This window comes from Muntiacus reevesi, chromosome 3 (assembly GCF_963930625.1).
Source record: "Muntiacus reevesi chromosome 3, mMunRee1.1, whole genome shotgun sequence".
Classification (NCBI taxonomy): Eukaryota; Metazoa; Chordata; class Mammalia; order Artiodactyla; family Cervidae; genus Muntiacus; species Muntiacus reevesi.
In genome coordinates, this window is record NC_089251.1 from 251,359,445 (window position 1) to 251,377,938 (window position 18,494).

The window sequence follows — 18,494 nt, forward strand, 5'->3', positions numbered from 1 at the left end:
CTGGTCAAGGAACTAAGATCCTGCAAGCCGCGTGGTGCAGCCAAAAAAAAAAAAAGAGAGAGAGAAAACCTTAAAGGAGAATATAAATAGAATTTTAAAGGGAGAATTGTATCTTCCAAATTAAGGACAAATATAAAAGTCAATTAAAACCATGGAAAAGTCAATAGTATAAAGAAAGGCAGATTATATAGGAAAAGCCATCAAGCATTACAGGAAACGAAGACAAACCAAAAAATATAGTGTAAAATGGTATGGAGGAGTAAGGTGAACTATTAGTGAAACAGTAAATGGAAATGGGGAAGACTGAAATTAGTTTTTTTTTTTTTGAACAACTCAACATGATTATTACTAAGAGGAACACATAATACAAAAGTGTAGAAAGTTTAAAAGCATGGACAAATCTCATTAATTACAAACAGGAAAAAAAGCAAATGCTATCAAATAAAACAGAGGGTGACTTTATAATAATCAAAGGTAGAAACATATAATTGTCATGAACTCTTCTATGATAAATCTCATTGTTTAAGAATAGACTGAATACAATCTAAATGTCCCACTAGAAGGATGGTGAAATGTATTGTGTTATATCTGTCTGGTGGCCTTCCTTATTCATTCATTCTCAGTTGTTAAGTTGTATCTGACTCTTTGCACCTCATGGACTGCAGCCTGCCAGGCTCCTCTGTCCATGGGGCTTTCCTAGCAAGAATAGTGCAGTGGGTTGTCATTTTCTTCTCCATCTTTCCGATCCAGGGATTGAACCCACATCTCCTGCATAGGCAAGCAAGTCCTTTACCACTGAGCTATCAGGGAAGCCCTATGGTAAATACAATACATCATATTATTGTGCCCAGGCAATCACTGAGAGAATTATGCTTTCATGCCTTATGGACTTCAGTTTGTCCATATGACTTGCTTGGGCCAACAAAAATTGTGAGTTTAAGTTGCATGTGCTGCCTACAAACAAAAGCTGTAAGAACTTTTGGTCTGATGGTTTTGCCATGGCTCTTTTCCTCCTTCATATGGGGCTCTTAGGCCTGGGATGAAGAGAATATAGAGTAGGGCAGAGCCAACCTCTAATGGACATGTAAATGGGTGAGGAATAAACCTTTCTTGTAAACCCTTGAGATTTTGGAGTTCTCTGTTACCGCATCACAACTTAGCCTGGGGTAAGTTGTCCCCAGTTTCAGATGTTTTTCTGAAGACACATGGTGTATGATGCCTGTAAACAGCAAGTTCTAAAAGTCTTCCTTGCTACCTTTTTCTTTAGTTAGGTCCATAGGTCATAAATCTGATTTTTATGTCACTCACTGTAAATGCAAGTGTTACTGCACTTAGAAACAACTGTAGTGATCTCACTGATCTGCGAAGGAGGAATAAGACAGGAAAATTAGATGTTAGGTTCCTGTATTGCTGTTATTTTCAGCCACAATACTTTTCTCATTGAGTATAGGAATTATGTTGGTGTTGACTTTAAAATCTATGATCTAAAATAGGGCTAGAATTTTGTTTTGGTGATTTCTAAAAATGTGTTTTGACAGAGATGAAATAAGTATTTTTTAATGTCACAATATTTCTTACATTCTAGGAATAAAGAATAAATAGATGCAACCTACCAAAGAGTTTACATTGACTTTTGTCAGTGCATTTTGAAATAGAACATTGATCAGACACTTGGTTTATAATCAAATTGGAATGATCATTAAAGGTCATCTCATTCAACCTTATATTAGGTACTTGAAACTTTTTTTAAAAGAAGATTTTTAAAAATAATAGAAACAGTAATGCATGCATGCTTAGTCAGTCAGTTGTGTCTGACTCTTTGCGACTGTTTGGACTGTAGTCCACCAGACTCCTCTGTCCATGGGATTTTTCAAGCAAGAGTACTGGAGTGGGTTGCCATTTTCCTCCTCCAGGGGATCTCCCCGACCCAGGGATCCAACCAGGCATCTCCTGTGTCTCCTGCATTGCAGGCAGATTCTTTACTGCCTGAACCATCAGGGAAGCCCAGCAACAACACTAACCTCAAAAACAATTCATGGAATGAATTAAATTCTTACGTTTTCCTCATTCTTGACATTATTTGAGATATTCATAATTATAATTCAACCAAAAATGCTACCCTTTCTTCAAAGACAAGTTACTCTGAAAATATCATTTTAAATTAAAACAAAAACCAAAGTGTTAGCATTGATGTTAATGAGGAAAGTGCAGTTGGATGCTATTAGGGGAAAAAGAAAAGTACATCAGAGAAAATGTTGGCCCTTGATGTAGGTTGGGTTAAATTTACTTACAAATGGATAAGAGTTTAATGAGTTAGGTTGTCTCAGCATCATCCCTTGGGGCACTTGAGCACATCACAGAACCTCCATACTTTTTGCTCAGGTATCAACATCTACTTGTAAAGCTTCTTGGGCCAGTAAGCAAAGTACTTCGTATCAAGAATTTGAGCAGTGTTCTTTCTGTTTGCTGGCACCAGAGCTTGGCTTGAGAACAATTATTAGACTACCTCATAAAAGAGAAGGATTAGCTGACCATCTTGTAAGTGTGAGTTATTACTGCCTCTTGCCAGTACTAAACAAAACCTGATCTCAAGCCAAAGAGCGAGCTCTGCAGCTCTTTATGTGTCTATTAGTTCTAATGCTAGTTTTGTTTCAAGAGCAAGTCTTCCAATTTGGGGGATAAGTAGATTTTGTTTTTCCTGTGGTGACAATGGCGTTGAAATCTTGTGAAAGGACCACAAGTAAAGTCCGATTTTCCGAGTTTATAGTCACTTGCCTTTTACTTACTGGGATTGTTCTTTCAAATATTCTCTATAGCCAGCTGACAGTTAAAATCCTGATTACCAATGAGATCACATAATCAGTTAACATAATGTTGCAGGTTTTAAGCGTATAATGATAGGCTTTATAAGATTTAATTTATTTGCACTTGCAGAGTTTACATGATCTATATGTAAGTTGCTCGATATATTTGTATTGTTAACATAATCTATGAAACATTCATCTCCAGCCTAAATTTCTCTGAACTCCAGACACATGTGTTTGTCTCCATTTGGATGCCTCTGTTGTGCCTCACTGCTAACGCATCTGAAACTATACTCATGGCCTGCTGTCTGTCCTGATTGCCTTTGGCCGGCTCTCGCCTGGAATACCAGAGGCCTGGGAATCATCCTGAGCCCTGCTGTTTCCCCCTTCTTGTGTGTGTGTGTGTGTGTGTGTGTGTGTTAGTCACTCAGTTGTGTCTGACTCTTTTGCGACCCCATGAATTATAGCCCGCCAGGCTCCTTTGGCCATGGAATTCTCCAGGCAAGAACACTGGAGTGGGTTGCCATTTTCTTCTGCTGGGGATCTTCCCAACCCAGGGATTGAACCCAGGTCTCCCATGTTGCAGGTAGATTCTTCACTGTTTGAGGTACCAGGAAGCCCTTCCTCCCCCTTGTCGAGACACAGCTGACAGGCAGGTGCAGAGTGGTCCCGCCACCTCTCTGGTTCATCATCTTTTATTTTCCAGTTGGGCTTCCCTTATCTTCTTTACTTCTCCATTCTGGTTCTGCTCATGGCTGCCAAAGTGATCTTTTTAGCATACAAATCTGGTTATACCTCACCTCTTTATGGTCTCTTAGATTTAGGATAAAACTCTTAAGTGCTGAGCATGCCCTACAGGAATTGAACTCTGCTCTTCTTTGACCCCCATGTCACTGTCTCCATGTGTTCTGATCATATTGACCAGCACGAATTCCTAGATCACACCCAGTTGGACATCCAGACAGCTGGTTAACTTCTTGTCATCTTTCAGATCTCAGGTTAAACCCACCTGCACAGGGGTACTTCTGACCTCCTGACCCAGTGAGTCCCCCTTGCCATGTGTCCTCCTAATACCCCATGTATCTTCATCCTTTTTTGATTTTTTTCATTGACTGTCTTTGCCCCTGGACTGAAAAGTTCAGGTCTCACTTTTCTTCAGCCTAAAGATTGATATCTCTTCATCATTAGCAGGTGTTTTTGTTTGTTTATTTGTTTCTGATTTGTGCTAAAGTACTTACTCAAGGGTCTATGCTTCCTTCAAGGTATGTAGATTGGGCCTGGAACTTGGCCTTCCACTTTCTTAGAAGAGGACAGAGTTCACTTTAGTTGATAGTCTTTTGGGGACATAGATTGCTGTATAAGCTTTGCATCTTACACTATCATGCTTACCTTAAAAAAATTTTTCCCAGCAACCTGTGTTGCCAGTTGAACAACAGGGACAAGTTTTTAGCCATAGTAGTTACAGTGCAGACTTTTCCTTACATGAATGCAAATGAAAAATGACGTGGTTCTTGGCTGTGGATAAGTGAAGCAACTCCATCCTTTCCCCAGTCCCAGGACATGCTGGTCAGCCTGCAGATGCTTGTGAGCCTGTTGGTGTTGAGAGTCATGTGTAGGTGTGCTGTAGTCTTGAAGTACAAATAAATGTGCATATGTGTATCCCTTCAGTTCAGTTCAGTCGCTCAGTCGTGTCTGACTCTTTGCGACCCCATGAACCACAGCATGCCAGGCCTCTCTGTTCATCACCAACTCCCGGAGTTTACTCAAACTCACGTCCACTGAGTCGGTGATGCCATCCAACCATCTCATCCTCTGTCATCCCCTTCTCCTCCTGCCTTCAATCTTTCCCAGCATCAGGGTCTTTTCAAATGAGTCAGCTCTTCGCATCAGGTGGCCAGGGTATTAGAGTTTCAGCTTCAACATCAGTCCTTCCAGTGAACATTCAGGACTGATTTCCTTTAGGATGGACTGGTGTATCCCTTGATCATTCCCAAACACTGGATCATATGATGCACAAAATGCATCAGCTCTTTTCACTTTTGTCACAGACTTCTTTGTGTTGGATTTAACTGTCACATGTATGAAATGACTGAACTAAACCGGCAACAGATATGGATGGCTCTCCCATTATAATCCCTTGAGCAGAGGAAATTGCATTTCAGGGAAAGCAACTGATGTACTTTGGCATGAAGGTCCAGAACATAACATTGTAATTTGCTTTAAAACAATGAGAATACAGCGGAAGAATATCACTTTAACATACGGTCTCTTCCTGTTTTCCATGTTGACAGAGGTTTGTTACATATTAACACTTTTATCCTCTACCTTAAAATCTAGAAGAAATAATATTTAGTAATATGTCAGAGTTCTTCCTCTCATATTTGTTTCCTAAATAAAATGATTTTTAATGTAATGCTTTTTTTAAAATCATTTACATGAGGTTTTTTTTTGTTTGTTCACTTTGCTTTTAGGTGTTTGGGACACCCTCAACATTTGTCTCCTCTTTTCTAATCAAACCTGATTCATGAAATGGACTAAAGCTGAAAAATCACCTGCTTCTTTGTGAATTTGAAACACGATTGGCATGGTCTTCAGTGCGTTCAACTAGACTGTAACTGCAGCTATGAGTTCAGACGAGAAGGGCATATCCCCTGCTCATAAAACTTCCACCCCCACCCATAGAAGTGCCTCCTCTTCCACGTCCTCCCAGAGGGACAGTAGGCAGGTAAGAGAAGAGTATAACGTGCCTTTTGTTATTTTGGAGCAACTGTGGTACCATCAGGATGTGATGGGATTGCTAATAAAGTCTGAAACTTTTGTTGTGAAGATTTTTATTCCCCAGGAAAACTCACTGTGTTCTGTCCATCTGCCTGATGATGTCATGAAGACCTTGCCCTTGCTTTTCTACAACTGAGAATCCTTTTTCAGAGTGCAAGCCACAAAAGAGTGGCTAGGTGAAGCCCTCAGTGTTCTCATGTCTGTACCTGGGGGCAGAAGGTGGCTTCTGGAACATGAATGTTCTGCTATTTCTTCTTCACTTGCGGAGGTTGAAAGCAACCTGGCCTCTTCCTACAAGTCTCTCATTGGTCTGCCATGCACTAACTTCTGTTTGGAGTTTCATGGAATCTGGTAACAGATTGAGGAATGAGGTTACAAGTATAATTGTAGAATCAGGAAATTGAAGTCATCAGAGAAATTAAATTATTATTGTTTAATTATTCCATGTAGCCCATTCTGTACATTATCTTTGTTTATAGGAAACTTTATTACCACTTTGGGCTTCCCTGGTGGCTCAACTGGTAAAGAATCCACCTTCAATGCAGGAGACCTGGATTTGATCCCTGGGTTGGGAAGATCCTCTGGAGAAGGGAATGGCTACCCACTCTAGTATTCTGGCCTGGAGAATTCATAGTCCATGGGGTTGCAAAGAGTCAGACACTACTGAGCCGTTTTCACTTTATTACTACTTTAGTGGCTGTTATACAGGCAAGGTTGTATGGAGGTTAGTCATATGAATATGCCTGTTTGTCAAGACAGGTGAATTTTTTGCCCAACACTTAACTGAATATTATTTGCCATTATAATCTTATCTTATGATAGACTTTCACAATAAGCAGATGTTAACTTTTTCTAAAAGCTTTTCTTTTGGGGGACATCCAATTAGCAAACATTATTGTGCAGTTTTTTTCCCTCCTATTTTGTATGTTCAGAATATTTTGCTTCGTTTCTAGAAGTGCACACCTCAGTTATCTGATATTCCATAGTACAGACTTGGGCCTTGAGATGCCAGTTCCACATGAGAATTCCTTCTTCTAGATGGCGGGAATGCACTTCTGGAGGTGTTCCTTAGAAAGCCCTCAGTCTACGGATCCCCACTCCGAACTCCCTTTCCTATTTCTAACAAGAAATTGCAGGGGAATTCAAAGAGGACATCTACATTCTGTTCATTGGAAGCAGTTATATCATTAGCTAAATCTGTGATTACACATAGTTATAATGTTTATTGCATTACATCTTTAGAGTTTAAGAAAAGTAAGAGTACCATGAATGAAAACACATTTAAATTAAATTACTGCTGCACACTGAGATGCTTTCTAAGTTTGCAATTTCATGCTACCCTTCACCTGCCTCTCTGTCCTCTCTTGTCATGGCTTCTCCATTTTCCCCTTGCCCTGAGCATTTAAATTGAGAGGCATTTTAAGCAGTGTGGCCTTCTGGCTGCTGAGGGAAGGAAGAGATTGACCCTGCTCACCCTGGAGAACTGTGGCAAACGGAAGAGACTGCAAGCTGTTGCAGAACCATCTGTCAGGCTTAGTTGAACTGCCTGTTTTACCCGAGCTCTGGGGTGAGTATGCAAGAAAACAGGGAGGAACTGAGACTCTGGTCCATCAGAGGAGATTTGGAGGTAGAATGTGTGACTCCTGGCTGGTTTCTTCACCAAGGGGATCAAGGTCCACTTAGTATTTAACAATTTGGAAGACTTTAGTAACTGCTCCACTTTGTTCAAGACTGATATTAGATGTTAGAACATCTAACAACATTGGCTGTATCTGTGTATATGTGTGTTTGTGTGTTCAACTATGATTCTGAAAATGCAAGAAATATACTCCCTAAAATTTTAGAAGAGGGAATAGGTTGATTAGATGTCTAGGACTTTTGCATAACCAGCAGTTCCCAAAGTATGGTCCAAGGAATGCTTGTCCCTTGAAATGTTGCATGAAAAGAAGGTCCTGCTGTCAAGTAAATGAGAGAAATGCTAAACCCAGTCGTTTTTTGCAATTAATAAATTAAAGACACCAATAAATCCTGCAGCCAGAACTTGGTTTAACTGAGCACTTCTTGAATGTGATAGATTGTGGAGCTTTTTTATTTCCCTGATGTTTGGTTGTTGAAAGTCCAGATTCTTCTTTCTGTTTTGAAATGGGAAGGTAAAGGAACACTGGGGCCCAGATCCCAAATGGCAACCCTAGGCTGGGCTCAGGGTTGGCTTCCCCTTTCGATGAGGCATTTGCTCTCTCATCAGCCACAGTCTCTTCCTCTCCTTATTGTATTTCAATATTTTGTGTTTCCTGCCTGGCCCCTGAAAGCATTTGAATTCATGAACCCTGATTCGAGATGTCAGTCAGCTGACAACAATAATATTTAAGTGACCAAGGAAGAGCTCCACTTGGATACTAAGAAGGCATCTCAAACTTAACATGTCCAAAACTGAACTCTTAATTTCTATCTCAAATCTACTCCTTCCCAGTCCCCGTTATCTCAGTAAACAGCAACTCTGTCCTACTGGTAAGGCCAAAAACCTTACAGGAATCATCCTCGATGCCTCTCTTTCCCTCACACCCTGCCTCCAGACCCTCAGTGAATCCCATGGGTTCTGCCTTCAGGATGTCCTGAATCTGACCCACTCCTTCCCTCCTCCTCCCCATCTGCCCCGGTCTGAGCCACCATCATTCCTCACTCAGACTATGGCCGTATCCTTCTAACTGGTCTTCCTACTTCTGCCTTTGACTAACCTTCAGGTCATTTTTCACAAAGTAGTCAGAGTGGTCCCTTTAAAGCTAAGTCAGATCAAGCCTCTCACCTGCACCCAGGCCTCCACGGTTTCCCATCAGTCTCCAAATATTTGAACTGCTGACCATTGTCTACAAGGTCGTTCATAACCTGGATCTGCATATACCTTTCTGGTCTTATCTCCTACCACGTTCCACTTAGTGCTACCTGGCATCTTCCTTGGATGTGCCAAGCATGCTCCCAACCTCAGGGCCTTTGCATTCTGGGCCCCCTCAGACCAGCTTGCTTTTCCTCCAAGTATCCCCAGATATGCTCACACTCTTGAATCATTCTCCAAATGTACCCTCTTTGGGCAGCCTTCCCTTACCCTTTCCTGTGTATCCTCATCACTCACTGTCCACTTACCTGCTTTTGTCTTTAGAGCATTAACCACTATCTGACATTTTACACATTCATCTGTTTACATTTGTATCCCTTTCCTCTGCTCCTTATCACTGCAGTGCAGGCACCCTGGAAACAGAAGTTTTATTTTGCCTAATAATGTCTCCCTAGCATCTTCTACAGTCCTGGTATATAATTTGGCTCAGAATATATTTGAATAAGCAAGTGAATGAGAGATTGGCATGGAGAGGAAGACTGTGAACCAGGTTCCAGAGGCCTTGGTAGCTGTGAAGGAATGATCATGCAATTGGGAGATGACAGCAAGAAGAGAAAGTAGTATAGTCAGGAGTTGAGTTTCCCGAAAACAGTGGGCTTTGAAAGTAGATGAGAGATGGTTCAGAGGTGGCAGAAGATACCAGGAGAGCACAGACCCTCCTACTTGCTGCTAATGGCAACTGTACAGTAGAATAAATGACTTGGGGCGTATGTAGGCAGAGATATCAAACAAAAGCAAAGCAATGGACGCATTCTGCATAGATGTTAAAACTATTGGTGGGGTGGGAGATAACTCTAAAATAGGAGTTGTTGTTTCCCAGTCTCTCCTCTTACTTATTTTGCAATAATATTATGTAATTGGCTTATAGCAAGCTGATTGGGTTTGGATTGTTTGTTTTGATAATTACCCTTATGATTACATTTTTTTAGAGAATTTTTTGCAGTATACAAGACTGAAACCACCCTGTTGAGACAGTTTCAGGATCAAGCCAAGGATCTATGTTAAAAAAAAAAAATTTATTTTTTTATGTGGACCATTTTTTAAAATAAGTTTATTTATTTATTTTTGGATGTTCTGGGTCTTGTTGCTGTGGAGGCTTTTCTCTAGTTGGGGCGAGCGGAGGCTGCTCTCTAGTTGTGGTGTGCAGGCTTCTGGTTGTGATGGCTTCTCTTGTTCTGGAGCACAGGCACTAAGGGACGCGGGCTTCAGCAGATGTGGCTCCCAGGCTCTAGAGCAAGGCTCAGTAGTTGTGGCGCATGGCCTTAGCTGCCCTGAGGCTTGTGGGATCCTCCCGGATCAGGGATCGAACCCATGTCTCCTGCATTGGAAAGCGGATTCTTTACCACTGAGCCAACCAGGGAAACCCAGGTCTACATTTTTTAAAGTGAAACCTCTGTTTGGAGCCGATGCTTATTTTTACTTGTGTCATCAAACCATTTCAGAAGGTCAGATACTGTTGCTCTAAGAACTTGGAATTTGGAATGAATAACTAACTCTCAGATAGTGTTAGTTGCTCAGTCGTGTCCAAATCTTTGCAATCCCATGGACTGTAGTCTGTCAGGCTCCTCTCTCCTTGGGATTTTCCAGGCCAGAATGCTGGACTGGGTAGCCATTCCCTTCTCTAGGGGATCTTCCCAAGCTAAGGACAGAACACGGGTATCCCACATCACAGGCAGATTCTTTACCATCTGAGCCACCAGGAAAGCCCAATTACCAGGTGACAGTGTCTATTACTAGAGTGAATTGTTATAGCTCTACCGAGTTAGACGTGAAAGACACATATGAGTCAATCTGTTTGTTTAATGAAAAATCAAAGAAAACAAATACCAGCTATTCTTATAATGATTTAAAGTTTACAGAAGCTTAGAGATCATAAAATAAAGAACTTTTTAAGGAAAAAAAATATTCCTAATATTCCTGATATTCCTAATAAGTCATAAGAGGCTGATAGTTAATCTTCTTGCCAGTGTTTAATAAAATATATATTCAATATTATGGTCAATGATTACAACTAATAGAAGATTTCAATTACATGGATATCTAAAAATGTTTTCTGGAACTTCCCTCGTGGTCCATTGGTAAAGACGCTGCATTTCCATTGCAGGGGCTTGGGTTCAATCCCTGGTTGGGGAACTAAGATCCCACATGCCATGTGGCACAGCCAGAAAAGAAAAGAAAAAAAAAAAAAAGAATAAAGTATTAATAGTAAGAAAAAAAGTTTCCTATACATTATCTACAACAGTGAACAAAACAAACCGTGGCCCATGCAGCTAATGTCCTCTGATAGCATGGGAGGCTGCCCCAACAGTGATTCAGTGGGACTCCGGTAACCATGGTCTGGTTTACCACCACGTAACCACCCAGTTCTGATAGCAGTGTCTGCTCTGTTTGCAACTTTCATTACTAGTGAAGAAGATGTCTAGAAAACCAGAAAGTAAAAATGCTCCTCACTAACAACTATACTTTGTGTATGGGGTTTTCATAACAAGTTTTATTCTTGGACAAACAGATTGATAAAAATATCCCCCAGCATATACACAAACTGACTTGGAATATTTTTCTTCCAGTTGAATCTCTGAAGTATCTTTTTCAAATAGCTTTGCTAAACCAAGTTACTGCTTTGAAATATAGTATCTTTATTTTCTGAATATGAAACCTATTTCCATCTTTGGGTTCCCCAAACAAAAGTGTTCTCAGTTCTGGAGAGAAAAATTCAAGCATTCTTGATTTATAGCTAACTTCCAGTTTAAATCATCTTCAGTCTTATCAGTGAGGAGGAGGATAATTTGAAATATGCCAGTATCTAAATAGAAAAATTTTAGAATTCAGTGGATCCAGGGATTTGCCAGATAACCCTGGAACTCAGTTCAGAGAGAAATAGTAAAGTGAAAGTGAAAGTTGCTCAGTAGTATCTGACTCTGCGACCCCATGGACTGTTGGGTCCATGGAATTCTCCAGGCCAGAATACTGCAGTAGATAGCCTTTCCCATCTCTGGAGGATCTTCCTGACCCAGGGATCAAACCTAGGTCTCCTGCACTGCAGGCAGATTCTTTACTAACTGAGCTATCAGGGAAGTGTTGTCTTAGCCAGAGTGAGACTGATATATAAAGCCCTGGGTGCCAGGTTAGTTTAAATTCCTGACTTGCTTCCAAGTTAGGCTTTTGGTGATTCCAGTCATCCCAAGGAACCTAACTTTTCAGACTTAGGACCAATGTTGATGGGAAAAATAGTATCTGCTTGCAAAAAGTCACATTGTGACCAACTTTTGTGATTTAGGTCCATTTTTAAAATTGGGTGTTCTGAAAAGTCTAAATATTAGGCACAGTTCATGAATAATAGAAGAATACCAGCAACAACTGCTATCTCATGAGTTCTCACTATGGAAGGCTGAAATATCATCACTATTTCAGAGAACTAAACTTTGGTATGAAGTGGTAAAATATTCTGGCCACAGCTAATGAGCAGCTAAGTCAGGGTTTGCTTCCTGGAACCCTGATTCTGGAGTTCCTGTTCTTGACCACTCCACCGTAAGCTCCGTAGTAGGGCTTGGTGAGCAGGAATGTCTGGAGAAAGGGCCTTCTGTACTTGTCTGTGAACTTTGTAACACGGCATTTGTCAGTTACCCTTGAGTTATGTATCACCTCATTTTTTCCCTCAACAATAGCAGTAATTTTTCACATCCTTTTTGGCCTGGAAAACAATAGACCAGAAGTACATAGATGAAAATATTAATAGTGACTGTGAAGTCTTGCTATTAAAGGTGATTTTTTGTACTTTGTGCTTTCCTGAATGTTACATTTTCTGGACTTAGACTACATGTATTGCATTCGGAGTGAGAAGTTTCAATCATTTATTTGTTTACTAAAATCTACAGCTAGCCTTTTTTATGAAACGAAATGAGCGGCCCCACAGATCTCTTGCTGTCCCCACCATTTGGAGATTGCTGTCACTGCTGTGTGGCGTTTACGGCCTGTGTTCAGCCCGTGTCAAATGTACTGAAACCGAGACCACTGGAAGGAAACTTGCCACCTAGCACGTACTCATTACCCACCAGTGATTGAGAACTCAGTGTTATCCCAGAAAGAATCTGCTTGCTGCCTGCCCTGGTGTGCTTGCCAAAGCACTTTGGTTCCCTCCGCCTGCCTTAGTTTCTCACTGAAGGAATTATTTTATTACCTTCCTCTGGCTGGTTTGGGTTAGCCTGTTTATAGAAGCAAGTCTGTCCGTCTGTCAGAGCCAAGATGAATACTGCCTGCTGGGTTCTTAGGCATAACGTTAAATGGAGAGAAGCACGTTATGATCTGTTATGAACCCCGTAGAGTCTCATTCGTAGGTCATTGATGAGGTCTGGGAATCTGTTGTTTGCAGAAGCTTCCTCAGGAGGTTGTTGTTCACCCAGGCTGGGACACAATTGCTCCTATAGAACACATTTCAGGTATTTTACTGGGACTATAAAAACATCATCCCAAAGGACCATACATCTACAAAACTGCTTTATTTGACTTTCAACTTGGACACACAGAAAAAATTACCATCCCTCTGTCTTAGTAACTCTCCTAGGTTGTGTCAGCAGAGTGTGTAATTTCCTCAGTTCTGTCTCATCACAACAAAAATTTGAAGCAATGGACGTTAAAGCCCTCGGCATGTCACAGCTCTTGGACAGATCAGTGTTACAGCTCAGTTTTATTTAGAAAATAAAGGAAAATATATCCTTGACGTGTGAGGGCATGCCGACCCAAAAGACAGGAAGAGAGAGAGAGAGAGAGAGAGAGAGAGACCTCCTCTTTTTATATGTTTTTTTCTCCTCCCCCCGGGCCTGCCCTATGTAAATTGGGCTAGCCAGGAGAGCTGTTTGTTCTACCTGAGGTCCTCACTCCAGTCCTTGGACCTTCCTTTGTTCTATTTTTGCAGGCTTTTCCCTTCCTTGTCCTTTAGCCAGCACCATTCTGGACTCCTTTTTTCTATTCTGACTACCTAACAGTTGTGATTAAAATACCTTCACAAAAGTAAAGGAAAGCCCCATGCATGTCGTACCAGCCTTCTTGACCTCAAATCCTAGTTAAAGAGCAGATTTTGTAGTAATGGGAATAGGCAGGTTTGATGAGGTTTCAGGGAAATGGATGCTGTCATGCACTACTGCTTGGCATATTAATTAATTCTGCTTTTCTGGAGGGATATTTTGCAGTATGTATCTAAAGTCTTTTAAAAAGTCAAACCATAGGACCTGGTAACCCAGCTTCTAAGAAATGCATTCTAAGGAAACAACCAAAAATACATGTAAAGATTTCTGTGCAGAGGTGTTTGTCAAAGTATGTTTATGGTATTAAAAAATTAGAAGTAATCTAATATTCAACAAGGAGTTCATTTAATAACCTGACTCATAGCCATACAGTAGAATATTGCACAGCTGTTAAAAATGCTTTTAAAAATGTTTAAAGCTCTGAGAAAACTACATATTGTTAAATGAAAAATACCCAGGTATTAAATTGAAAATATAGTGTATTTCCAATTTTGTTTTTAAGAATCAAGAGTATATGTTCATTTAAAAAGCTGAAAGCAAATATACCAGGATATTGGAAGAGTTTATTGCTGGTTGTGGGTGATTTTAGTTTCTTTTTTTCCCCTCCCCTCAAATTTCTACAATGGACATGTATTGCTTCTATAGTCAAAAATGTTTATTTTTACAGGTTAATGTGCATATGTACATAAAACATATATATGTTTAAAACAGTATATGGAATATAGTAAATACAGTATAAATGTCATCTATTTTAATTATAAAATTATAAGCCTTAACTCCATAAGATTTAAAATTAAATGAATATGAAGTATTTATATATCAGATGGGACACTTAAAGCAAGTTTTTAAAACCATTTTTGAGGTGCTGTGAGCAAAACCTGTGCCCCTCTTTGCCCTCTAACTATCTATATTTATCTCATAGAAATTTAAACATGTTTTCCAGAAAGTGGGAACTTGGACACTGTATATTATTATAGAAAATATTTGTTCATTCTTTCAGCAAGTATTTATGAGTACATATAGGCAAAGCATAGATATCTGCTCTGAGTTTACAAGGGTAATCAAAACAAACCAACTCTGCCTTAAATATACATATAAAAATGTTTACACGATTTTTTTTGCTTGTATTGTTAGCAGAATCTTGAGTGATTATCATACGGAAAACCTTTGTCTGTTCTGGGTCATTTTAATAGCCTTATAGAAAAGTACAAATTAACTTGACGTTAGTGTCCTCTTCTAGTCATAGAGCACAGTTCTCCTGCCTCTTATTAACTCTGCATGTTCCAGAGCCTTTGCTCTTGAAATGGCTTCGTATTTGTCCCTTTTATTTGCCATTCAGTTGCAAGTGCTGTAATGAGGTATGATCATAGTTCCTGGGTTTTCAGTAGTTTTGCTGCATGTTTGTGAGTACAGGTAGGGAGCAAGCCCACAGGTAAGTTCTGGTTCTAGTGTTCCTGAAAGGCAGCCATGGGAGGGAAAGAACTGTTTATTCACATGCCTTTTACCACTTCATAGTCAAGACTGCGGAACTCCTCTTGGCTATAAATGGACCACTCAATGGGCCGTGATTGTGTTTCTTACAATGCAGGGTTTCCAACAACAGACAGCTTCACTGTGGGGCCGTAGCTGTTGGCTCTTAACAAGCCTGTGTTTCTGTGCAGCCAGAGTCGAGAATGTGATGACTGTTGGTTCTTCCCTCAGGGTTTCCCAGATGTGCTGTGTGGAATTTTCCCAGCCACTGTGTCTAAAGTTTTCTACTTTCATTTCATCTTAGTGGTGCTTATATGGAGATTTATTATTAATGTAATTCTGCCGTCTTTCAGTGAGAGCAAGATAATTATTACTATAGAGAGAGTAGTAGAATTAACTGTTTCTTCAGTCATGGCCTTCTGGATTTGGTGATTTTGGTATTCTATGCTATTCCAAAAATAATAAAAATAGTCCCTTTAAGAACATGATTAAGAAGACAGCAGGCAAGACCGCGAGCCTCTTCTGCTGTAGGCATTCACAAGATGTGGAATGTGCATCACTATCCACCGCTGTTGCTCTCCCACTGGCAAGTATCCAAGAGCATCTGTCTCCATTCACTTTGTCAGCTTTCTCAGTAAGCTCCAGTGCTCCGGTCGTGAGATGCTGCTGACTACAGGTGCTGGATTGACCAGGTGACATAATGGCCTTGTCAGGTATGGCTTCTTTGCTTCCAAAGGGCACCCAGGTGTTGTACTCCTGTAGAGTATTTGGACACATCTTTCTGTGGAAATAAGAGTGCACAAGATTCCTAAACATTTTTTTCTTACATCATTTGTAATTTGAGCTGTTAGCCACCATTTATGGCGTGCCTGCTGTGTGCCAGTGTATGGTAGAACTGTCCATACACTGGGTGCCAAATCAGTGACTTGCAGTGTCTTCTAAGGTAGACTTTAACCTCTCCGTTTTGGAGATAGAAAGCACTGAGGCTGAGAGAGGTTCATGATTTGCCCTCTTTATTTACATGGTAAATAGCAGCATGGGGGTTTGTATGCTTGTCTATGTGACTGCAAAACTACGTTCTTTTCTCTTCATCAGACACTGCATTCCTGAAGTAGAACTAGCTGACTTGCTGTTAGTTCTGGAAACTTGGAAGCAAACCTCACGGTTGCACCCTATTTAAGAATGCTGTAAACTTGTTTTACTCATTTCTGCCCCTCTGTTTCCATGGAAGGTTGTGGTGGATGTGTTCAGTTAGTCTTAAGGTTAAACACTACTTGAAATTGCTGTAGTTTTTTGTCATCTAATATTGTATTGTTGCTGTTGTTCAGTTGCTAAGTCATGTCCGATTCTTTGCGACCTCATGGACTGCAGCATGCCAGACTCCTCTGTCCTCCACTATCTCCCTGAGTTTGCTCAAATTCATGTCCATTGAGTCGGTGATGCTATCTAATCATGTCATTTCTGTTACCCACTTCTCCTTTTGCCTTCCATCTTTCCCAGCACTGGGATCTTTTCCAGTGAGTCAGTTCTTTACATCAGGTGGCCTAAGTATTGGAGCTTCAGCTTCAGTCCTTCCAATGAATATTCAAGGTTAATTTCCTTTAGGATTGACTGGTTTGATCTCCTTGCAGTCCAAGGGACTCTCAAGAGTCTTCTCCAGCACCACAGTTCGAAAGCATCAGTTATTCAGCGCTGAGCCTTCTTTATGATCCAACTCTCATATCCGTACCTCCTGACCACTGTAAAAACCATAGCTTTGACTGTATGAACCTTGGTCTGCCAAGTGATGTCTCTGTTTTGTTGTTTAATTATTTATTTATGTTTGTTTGTTTTTTTAAGTTTTTGGCTGTGCTGGATCTTCGTTGCTGCGTGCTGGCCTTCTCTAGTTGTGGTGAGCGGGGGCCACCCTGTAGTTGAGGTGCAAGGGCTTCTCACTGTGGGGGCTTCTCTTGTTGAGCGGTACAGGCTCCAGGGTGTGCAGGCTTTGGTGGTCGTGGCACGTGGGCTCAGGAGTTGGGGCTCGCGGCTCCCGGAGCTCGGGCTCAGTAGTGTGGCACGTGGGCTTAGCCGCCCCATGGCATACGGGGTCTTCCGGAACCATGGACGGAACTGCTGTCCCCTGCATTGCAAGCTGGGCTCTTAACCCCTGGGCCCCCAGGGAAGCCCTCTTGTCCCAGCTTTTTAATGTGTCGCCTAGGTTTGTTGTAGCTTTCCTTCTAAGAAATGTGTTTGATTTCATGGCTACAGCCACCATCCACAGTGATTTTGGAACCCAAGAAAATAAAATCTGTCATTCCTTCCACTTTCTCCCAGCAATCTTGACATCTAATACTAGCTTTGACTTTAGTAGAGGTCAGTATTTAAAAGCTTAGAGTCCAGAGGAGAATCTTGATTTCCATTCCAACTCTAGTACTTACTCTGTGTCATTAACCTCACTGAGCCTCTCTCTGTTCAATCAGCCATAAAATAAATTGAATAGCCATTATTTAAAGGCTTTTGATGAAGATGGAATGAAATAATCCGTGTAAGAGACAGAGATATAGAAGGCACTGAATATGAACTATCACTACTGTCATCACCATCAACATTATAAAGGTTACTAGTATCACTGGAATAGTCTTGCTATGTCAAAATTAGAAGAACTAGAAGAGAGACAAGCCTAATCATCAGAAGCTTAAATGAGAAAATACTTTTGAAGTTTATAAATCATTTTGGATATTTTCTTTGAAAATAGTTTATGCAATTCATGAACAGAAAAATATTATAACTTAGATAAAACTCATTGGATGAGCAGTTTCAATGGAGTTAACATTCAGAGAGCAGTGGTCTCTTTAATACTGTTTTAAATTTGTATGGAAAGTGAGTCTATACAGAAATTGGTAGCCACAACCTACCATTTTTCCAGCAGCTCTTTTATGTCTTTAAAATAAAATTACACAACAGGCCAGACAAGCCAAGAGACCCATTCAGCAGTTCTGTGGACTTTCATTTTGAGAGTCATCTTTCTCTCTGCAGAGTTGCGACTAAACCATTCAGCTGTTGTTAAATGTCTCTTTGTATGTCTGTTTACCCACATCTTTGTTACCACGTAAACCAGACTGTAATCAGGTCAACAGATTTCCGCTTGCTGCCCAGGAGGTATTAAGGTTAGTGGGTATTACCTAGGGGACTAACTTTTACCAAATGAAAGAGCGGCAGTGAAATATGCGCTCAACTCCTGGTTTTAAGCTAAGAGTGCCTCAGTTTTCTCTGAGCTGGGAGAACAAAGGATGCGTGAGTACTTCCGCCTTCTCAGTATATTCTAAGTTCCTTAAAATACTGACCTGGAATGAACCTAAGTTCATCATTTGTCACAAATGGCACCACACTGTTCAGAGGGACTGATAATGGGGGAGGGCTATGCATGCATGGGGGCTAGGGTACAGGGAAATCTCTATACCTTCCTCTCAGTTTTGTGGTGGAGCTGAGACTGCTCCAGAAAAAAAGTCTTTAGAAATTAAGTTGTAATTTTAGTATTTGAAAGGAGACTTG

At 40.7% G+C, this 18,494-nt stretch overlaps 1 protein-coding gene across 5 annotated transcripts in view; it reads left to right on the forward strand.

Annotated features, from left to right (window-relative positions):
• Positions 1 to 18,494, forward strand: part of OSBPL6 (oxysterol binding protein like 6) — a 215,346-nt gene that overhangs the window by 123,298 nt on the left and 73,554 nt on the right. For all 5 annotated transcript variants that reach the window (XM_065931822.1, XM_065931825.1, XM_065931826.1 and 2 more), the window contains one exon: positions 5,276 to 5,529. In XM_065931822.1, the coding sequence (XP_065787894.1) occupies positions 5,428 to 5,529 (102 nt within the window). In that variant the 5' untranslated portion in view covers positions 5,276 to 5,427. The remainder of the gene's footprint in view (positions 1 to 5,275; positions 5,530 to 18,494) is intronic.